This window comes from Telopea speciosissima, chromosome 7 (genome assembly GCF_018873765.1).
Source record: "Telopea speciosissima isolate NSW1024214 ecotype Mountain lineage chromosome 7, Tspe_v1, whole genome shotgun sequence".
Lineage (NCBI taxonomy): Eukaryota > Viridiplantae > Streptophyta > Magnoliopsida > Proteales > Proteaceae > Telopea > Telopea speciosissima.
In genome coordinates this window covers 9,959,917-9,968,310 of record NC_057922.1, presented here as the reverse complement: position 1 = coordinate 9,968,310, position 8,394 = coordinate 9,959,917, and the positions used below count along the sequence as shown (strand labels likewise).

Sequence of the window (8,394 nt, the reverse complement as noted above, 5' to 3'; positions counted from 1 at the left end):
AGGGTATATTGATAGAACTGGGTGGACCATTCTACATGAATATTTTAGTTAATCGAGTCTTCTTTCCATTGGTTCAAACGGTTCGTCAATCCGGCGTCAAATGAGGGAGTTATGATTTTTTCCGTTTGGATGCGCAAATTAAAAGCAAATCTGGAAAGTTGGATTTCAAATTTTGCTCTCGGCCAGCAGCTTAAGATCACTTTTTGGTCTCAGGGGTTTAAATGCAAATAAATATAATTATTGTCTATGATGACATAAATAAGTGAGGTTAGAGGGGCTCTTTTGAAATTATCAAAGTTGAAGAGATTTTCAAAAAAGCAGGAAATCATTATTCTCCCACGTGAAGGCTGTGAATGGATGAGTTAAAAAGCTTTTCAAAAGTCTTTGATTCCATTTAAAAGCTTTTGATTGGTTCTTCAAAAGTACTTTGAAACTGTGCCAATCTCTCTCCTTAAGAGAAGTACTTTAATCAATGCTTGATTGAAGATTCCTTTTATGTAAATTCCATTGGTCTATCTAAAAAGGGCTATTTAGTCTTTTACTTAATCTTTTGTAGAAAGAAGAGAGAAATGGTTCTTCTTCTTCTTCAAAATGAAAAAAAGAAGCTTCAGAATCGTGTAGAGAAAAATAGAAGAAAAAGGGAGAAGGAAAAGGAGAGGAAAGAGAAGGAAGGAAGAAGAAAAAAGGGGTTGCAGCCCTAAGCCCTAAGAGGTGTTGTATGATTTGAGTCTCCTCTCTATCTCATGTCTCCAGCCCTTCCTTGATGCCATTGATATTCTAAATCATAGAACCGAACTTCTTTAGGTGGTTGTAGCCAAGAAGGAAGAGGAAAAAGAGAAAGGAAAAAGAAAGAAGAAGAAGAAAGGAAGAAGAAAGGAAGAAGAAGGAAGGAAGGTTTAGTGCAAAAAGAAAGAAAGGAAGAAGAAAGAAAGAAAAAGAAAAGGAAAGGAAAAGAAGAGAAAAGAAAAGAAAGGGAAGGAAATAGAAGGAAAAGAAAGAAAAGGAAGAAGACAGGGTGGTTTCCCACACTTGCCAGAACCACTCCAGGACTCCGATGTGAGCACACTTGAAGATTTTAGTTCTCCATCAAATTGGGAGAAATTGAAGATTCCAGTGGAGCCGCCGAGTTGCCGGACTCCATCACCGGACATCGGTGATCAAAGACAATGCATGGTTGTGAGATTTTCTACACTTTATTGCTGTTGTGTTTGATATCTTTGTATTTCCATTGCATATGCTAGCTAGGTTATACTCCATAGACCTATGCTATGTAGATTTCATTGTAGGGCATTTGTATAAGCCCAATTATTTTTATTGAGTTGTCCACTGCATCCGGACACAAGGTCTTGATTACCGTGGGTCTTGGGAAAACCATTGGGGTAACACCCTTGTCTCTATACTTAGAGATAGAAGCAGTCGAGATGTCTGAGTCATAGGTGTGACTGAAACATCATCTCGCCGTGGGTGCGGCTTCTCGGTTATGCGGGAAAATCGGTGATGAGTAGATGCCGAGGTCCAAGTGACCATTACTCCGTGCACGTAGGCAACTTGTCAAGCACGTATATCTCTGCGTTGTGGATGCTTGCTTTGGTTAGAAGTGCCTTCTCGCAGGATGGGTGTACACACTTGGTAGAGCCTTTGAGTCCGGTGGGTGTACACGATTTTGTGGTTTGTATTCGATCCTCCAGCTTGTGATTGAGTCGGTGTGCTTGAGTGAGGGATCTCCAACAGCTGACATAGCGACTCTGGCAAAGATTCTTTGTTTAGCTTTCTTGGCAAGAATCGTGATTGTGGTTGTATGTAACGTGTCAAGATTGCTAGTTAGAGTGTGGTTGTGTGCCGTTTGCCTTTTAAGAAGACGTGTGGTTGGTTGTGGTGAGTGTTAAAGATCTCAACAGTGATCTAGGAGGTGAACCCGCTTGAGGGAAAAGATTTTTATAGTCCACCGATTCACCCCCGTCTCGGTGGCCATCACTGTTCAACAATGATAATGAAATCACGATTGTGGGTGAAGAGTAACGATCGTTTGTGAAGGAAAAATTTTCCTTTTTTCTGTATTACTGGGAGAATGTTTAATAGCTATAATACAACTGATAATTTACCTCACAAAAAGAAAATGTAGGTCGACCCATATGGAAGTATTTGAAAGCAAGGATTGAGATCCCGGTTTCGGACCTGGTTTCACTTAGGCTTGAAACCGAGACTTTGTGAGATCTTGTTTCGAGGTTTTGACATTGAGTTTCTACCTTGGTTCTCCTTGAGTTGAAACCTAGCGTTGAAACTTGAGTTACGACCATGGGTTTTGTTTTGATCAGATCCAAAATCAAGACAACTCGGAGATTTTGATCCGATTCGACGAGATTTAGTTCCATGCTTGAAAGTACCAAAACAAATCCCAAATAGTCTGCAAGTCAAAAAACTAAACATGCCTAAAAAAAGGGGGAAGAAATGATTAAATATAGGGAAAGTGATAATAATAGTGAAAAGTACATTTTATATATGCTAATAATATACAAAGCAACCTTGCAAGTACAATGGAAATCCAACATCACCTAGTTGTCTAGGGATGGAAAAGCAATCATCTGAACTCTGAAGCAAACAACAATATTACACTAATACCCCCTCCCTTTAACTTCCTTATCCTTCAACACAAGGTCAAGAGAAGGAAAGTCAGTTGGGTTTATGCCCATTAGGGTTACAACTTTAATCACTAATTAAACACCTTTAATAAGTTACAGACAACGTACATTAATTAATTCATTATAATAAAATAAGTTGTTGTGTCTTACATGGCCCCAGCAAGAAGTCCAACAGCTTGGAACCTTGGTCCCTTGGGAAGGAACTTCTGTTCAGCATAAACAGACATATAATCACCAAAAACAAACTCTGGGTAAGCAACTTGGGCAACTTCTTTTGTCACTTCAGGTTTGATTAGTTCAGGTGCAGGAGCTATGGTTGCCTTAAAAGAAGGGTTATAGAAAGATGCTATGGATCTTCTGTTACCATCTGGGGTGGCCAATACACGATGCCAGACACTCTTATATAACCCATTACTCAGGACCTCAATCTGATCTCCTGTGTTGATGACAATTGAATTTGGCATTGCTTGCACATCAATCCATTCTCCATTCTTGAGGATTTGAAGGCCTTTCACCTTGTCATCCTGGAAGAGTAGGATAACACCTCCAGCATCTGTGTGGGCGCGAAGGCCATTCACAAGCTCAGGATGAGGGCAAGGTGGGTAATGGCTGACCTTGGTCCCAAAGAAGGCCTTATCTTCACCATTGAGTGCTTTCTTAATGTAACCTTTGGGTAACCCTAGATTCTCATCCATTACTTCCATCAATTTCTCAGCCAATTTCTTCAATTCATATCGGTATTCAGCCATGGTTTCCCTGTCATACAATTTAATTCACTCTAAGCTCTTGGAGTAAAATCAGAATCTCTACTAAGTGTAACAGCTTTCTAGCTAGAAATACTTACTTGAATTCGAGTGATTCGGATGGCCAGTCTTGGTCATCTAGAAGAGTGAAGACATCTTCCCAGTCCACATTCTCCAACTTCTCATTGCTCTTCCCTTCGACCAAGTCATTCAACATCTTCACAGGCTTTGAGTTCTTGAAAGTTTCTTCTCTTTCCAGCTTGTAGCACTCAGAACACACCTTCTTGACCCTCTCCAAGAGCTCCTCCGAGATCCCATGGTTCACCAGCTGCAACAATTAATAAGTTTTAGGACCTTGGCTCTGATACCACTTGTTAGGGATTTGAATAGAACTCGTCCTTAAAAGAGAGAATGCTCAATTACCTATAAGTCTCCACATCGGACTACTCACACCCATTTAAACTAAATAACTAAATTAAAAAACATTACCTGGAAGAATCCCCATTCCTCGCACCCATTTGCGATCTGAGACAATGTCTTACTCCTCTCCTCTCCATCATCAAGCTTTGAAAAGTCAATCACTGGAATCGCCATTGGATCAAACAAAGAAGTTGCAGTAGAAAAACTGAAAAAAACAGATCTCAAGAAAAAAGAAGATGACAGAGGTGGCTAAGTGGTCTTTCTGAGCAATGAGAAGAAAATGGTGTGGGTGGCTAAGTGGGTAAGCTCACCTTTTATAACAATTTTAATAGGCCTTCTTCCGCGTCAAATGCCTGAGATATTATATATATATATAATCTCCTTTTTAATAAAAAGAAAGCAGTTAAGGTGAAGTGTTGGACGGTGTCAATTTATTAGAAAACACACTAATTAAGTCAAATCCATATGCTATGAATTAATGGTGGAAACCCATAACAGAAGCATCGATCCTTATAGCTAGAGAGAGCTGATGAGATAAGCCATTTTTTTTCTTCTCTATTTTATGGTTTGAAGAGGTGGACATTGTCTTCTTAATCATTGATGATCGAGAAGCTAGCCCATGTTATAGGTTTTAATTTTCTTCTTAACACTTGTTTAATTCTAATTTGAGGATTGCTACCGACTAATAACCCTAATTAAGTTGACTAACCTTAAAGACTATTCACATGGATATTAAATATAATATATAATTAAAATAATAATTAAACAGATCTTTAAGGGAAGTTATTTGAAGATTAAGGAAGGTATAGCTAGAGTTGACTTTGATAAAACAAAAGCTACCATTATTAATTAATGCAGTGTCAACTCTATTTGCGCTAGCTAGCTACATGTAATATAAAATTTGTAATTTCAATATTAGGGTTTGAATGATTTGTCAACTTAGAATTCCATTAATAGAGATAGTAATATTAATTTCAATTCCACAGTTTAGCTACGTAGTTATACTACGTGAACAGCATGTATTAGCCTATTATTAGGGTTTACTTATTTTTTTGTTTTTCAATATTACCTGTTAAGGGTAAGGGTCGGCCATAATTCATTCCCCCAGGCCATCTGCATGTAAGTAGTATACGTGGTGGTGATTCCCTCCCTTGCATTCTAAGTTGTAAACCCTAATTTTTTGGATAGAACTCGATCTCTGCAACCACATGGAGAGTTAGCTAGGGTTTGTCGAAAGAGGTTTATGTGGTGACAAAAGAAATGGTCTAGGGTGTCTCTGTACATTGATTTGGATTGGTCTTTGTCGTGTTTGATTAATTTTATATCTTCTTCATTAGAATAATCGTTTCCATTTCAAAGAAAGAAAGAAAGAAATAGAACATTTCAGTCTTTCTTGACAGGTTTGCCTCATTTGTATTCAACTGGTCTAGCTTCATTGGATGTTAATGGGAAATTAAATATAATTAAGAGTTCATTAGCTAGAATGTTCTAATTAATAAGGTCATTAATTACCACTGCCATGCATTACAACTGCTAACAGCTTCTGGTCAAGAGTTGGTTCTTGGGTAAGGTTACATTCTGATAAAGCCTTCATCAGAAATGGACACCTGAAAAAAGTTAGCCGCCGGCCGGTCGTTGTCAATTTAAGATTTTAATAAGTTTTTTTTTAATAAAATTACTGTCTATATATAATCCTCTAAAGGGCCGGGAGATTCTCAATAAATAGCAGAGTTTTACATTACATTGTTTTGAATGCCATCCACCAGAATCCACAAATAATATTGGTTTGGTTTTCTTTTAAATGATCCTTAACACATGTACACATCAAACAATTGGCTTATAAGATTATAAGCTTCTTTTATGCGAACACAGTAATTGAATATTGAGTTATTGACTTTTAAAAGGTCCTGTGAATGGGGTTATCTAAATCTCTCTTTGTTTCTATGGCAAAGGGGGATGAACTCATCTAATATAGCTGACATGGTACATGAATTATTTATATTTAGTTTGTTTTGTCTGACGATCACAAAACAATTAGGTTTAATATTCATAGTAGTAGTGATGAGAAACCCAGATTTTATTTTATTTTTCTTTCTTCCTTCCTTCCTTCCGAAAGAGGAGAAGAAGCCCAGAATTTTCTTGTGTTTCAGATCTAATTAAGATAAACGTAAACAAGCACGTAATGGTTATGCCAATATATACAAGAACCTTGTTCAGATTACACTTTGCCTTGATCAAACACCAAACAAGATCTATTCTCAGATTTGGTGTCTTTGAGGATTTTAATTTCTAACTGTTAATGCAATTGAATCTTCATTAATTATGTGATTCACCATTGGAGAATTTAAGTGAGATTGTATGAAATTTTGTATTCAGACTTGGTATCGTTAGAAGAATCCATATCACATGCGAGCTTTAGTTTCCAAATCTGAGATCATGATTCTGATATGGACTCTCCACTTAGATGGAAGTACAATATTTCATACAATCTCTCTTATCTATTTCTCCGTCTACCAAGCCTTGAATCCTTGACCCCATAGTCATAAACTAGATGTTTTGCCATTGAGGCCATAAGGAACACATGCGGAGGCACCAACAGAGCAGTCATTACAGCCTTTCATGGGGGTTGGGACAGTCATTTCACCTTCCTCTATGTCTGAATGCACAGTCTCTCCCACATCCACACCCAAACTACCTCTAAGGTAGGGGTGTAAGTTTGGCGTTGTCGGTCCGAACCCGCCCTAGCCCGCCCTGAACCCGAACAGGGCCTGGGCTGGATTTTTCAACCTTGAGGGTGGGTTAGGGTTCGATTATTCAAGCCCAAGGTCACGCTCGGGTTCGGCTAGAGTTGAGACCTTGGGCTGAACTAAAGGTGTCAAATAGTCGGTTCGGCTTGGTATCGATCGGGCTGAATTGGGTTTCGTTCTTAGAATGGTGAGACCAAAACCAAACCGCTAAGAAACTTTGGTTTTCGATCGGTTTGGGTTTCGGTCTGATGCGGTTTCGATTTATTTCGGGTTTTCAATATCGGGTTAATACCAGTTTAGATCAATTTGCTTTCGGATTTGAGCCACAATGAAATCTTAAATTCATAATTTGTAATGAGGAAAGATTCGATAAAAGCAATTCAATTTACCTTCCCAAGTAATAAAAAAAAAAAATTATACAACCAAACTAAGAAAATTGATTTGATATCAGTTCATGTTGCAATCCAAACAAAGAAGAATAAATTATATGGGGAAGAATAGATGATAATTAATATTCGAATCAATGGATAAATAAATTTTTTTAGTGAAATCATTGTTACAAATCATATAGTTATTTATCATTAATTGTAAGGGGAAGATAATTAAAATTGAAATCAATGAATAGTCATGAGAAGATAATTAATATTGAAATCACAAAAAGAACCCTACTACCAAATCATTTTTTGATAACCAACTAATTTTGTATGGTAAACAAAGAGATCAATGGAAGAAGCATGGTTACAAATGAATTTTATTTTTTTCATAACCTCATGCTCATTGATTTATAACAATTCCCCTTACAACTAGAAAATTGCTCACTAATATTGAAATCAATGGATAATCAATCCACCTATTCATAACCTATACACAATGTTTTTTTTATCGGTTTCATTCGGTTCAGTTTTTGGTTTGTTATCGATTGGTCCGATGCGATCCGGTTTTCCACTGGTCTTGCAATACCCCATCCCAAAACCAATCCAATAAAGATCGGTTCGGTTCGATCTAGGTTTTTCCAATCGCTTTTGATCGGCCTTAACGATTCGGGCTAGGTTTTGACACCCTTAGGCTGAACCCAGCCCGACCCTGATTTTAACCCTGACCTTGTGATGGTTTTACCGCTTTAACCTTTAGTCTTTTAGGTTTCATTATTTTCCCTCATTCGGCATTTATGGTTTGCATTTTGCCGTTTTACTCTCCCAAGTCCCAACCAAACTACTTGCTAAACCTTCGACGCATCAATCGAACTCCTCTCCGGCAAATTTAGTGGCAAAAAAGCTGGAGAATTCTAAAGTGGTTTTCAAAAAATGGAATAAAAATTGTTTTGGAAACATTCATCTCAAAATTCAAAAGCTGAAAGAGGAGTTGGTGAACATTCAATCCCAAGATAAGGATGAGTTCTCTCAAGATAAGGAAGATGCTATTATTGCTCAATTGGAGGCAGAATTGTTTAAAGAAGAATTATTCTGGAAACAAAAATCAAGAGTTGACTGGTTAAAGGAGGGAGATTTGAATACTAAGTTTTTTCATGTTGTTACTCTTAGAAGGAGGCATAATAATAAAATCTTAAAGCTGAAATACCCGGATGGAACGTGGTCAAATTCTGAAGAAGAAGTCCATAATATCCTTTGTGAGTACTTTAAGGAGATCTATAAGGAAGAGGCTACAAATGAGGCGGCTACTGAGGAAGTGCTGAGTGGTATCCACCCTTTGGTTAATGACGAAATTAATGCCCAGTTGTGTAAGCTTCTAGATATGGAGGAGATCAAAAAGGCCCTGTTCTCTCTTGCTCCGCTCAAGTCTCCTGGTTTCAACGGTTTTCCTCCCAAATTTTTTCAAAAATTCTGG

At 37.7% G+C, this 8,394-nt stretch overlaps 1 protein-coding gene across 1 annotated transcript; it reads right to left on the bottom strand.

The window, feature by feature from the left end:
- Positions 1 to 2,785: 2,785 nt before the first annotated feature.
- Positions 2,786 to 4,043, bottom strand: LOC122668204 (1-aminocyclopropane-1-carboxylate oxidase 5-like). Its single transcript, XM_043864798.1, has 3 exons — positions 3,872 to 4,043; positions 3,484 to 3,710; positions 2,786 to 3,395 (listed from the first exon to the last, which is right to left on the bottom strand). Exons 1-3 carry the CDS (start codon positions 3,974 to 3,976, stop codon positions 2,786 to 2,788), a joined length of 942 nt encoding a protein of 313 aa, XP_043720733.1. The 5' UTR covers positions 3,977 to 4,043.
- Positions 4,044 to 8,394: the final 4,351 nt, after the last annotated feature.

Excerpts from the sequence above, each read along its gene's own strand:
- LOC122668204 (XM_043864798.1), bottom strand. The coding sequence starts at position 3,976 with ATGGCGATTCCAGTGATTGACTTTTCAAAGCTTGATGATGGAGAGGAG. Across the intron at positions 3,711-3,871 it reads AGGAATGGGGATTCTTCCAG|CTGGTGAACCATGGGATCTC; the intron begins GTAATGTTTTTT and ends TAATTGTTGCAG. Across the intron at positions 3,396-3,483 it reads TCCGAATCACTCGAATTCAA|GGAAACCATGGCTGAATACC; the intron begins GTAAGTATTTCT and ends ATTGTATGACAG.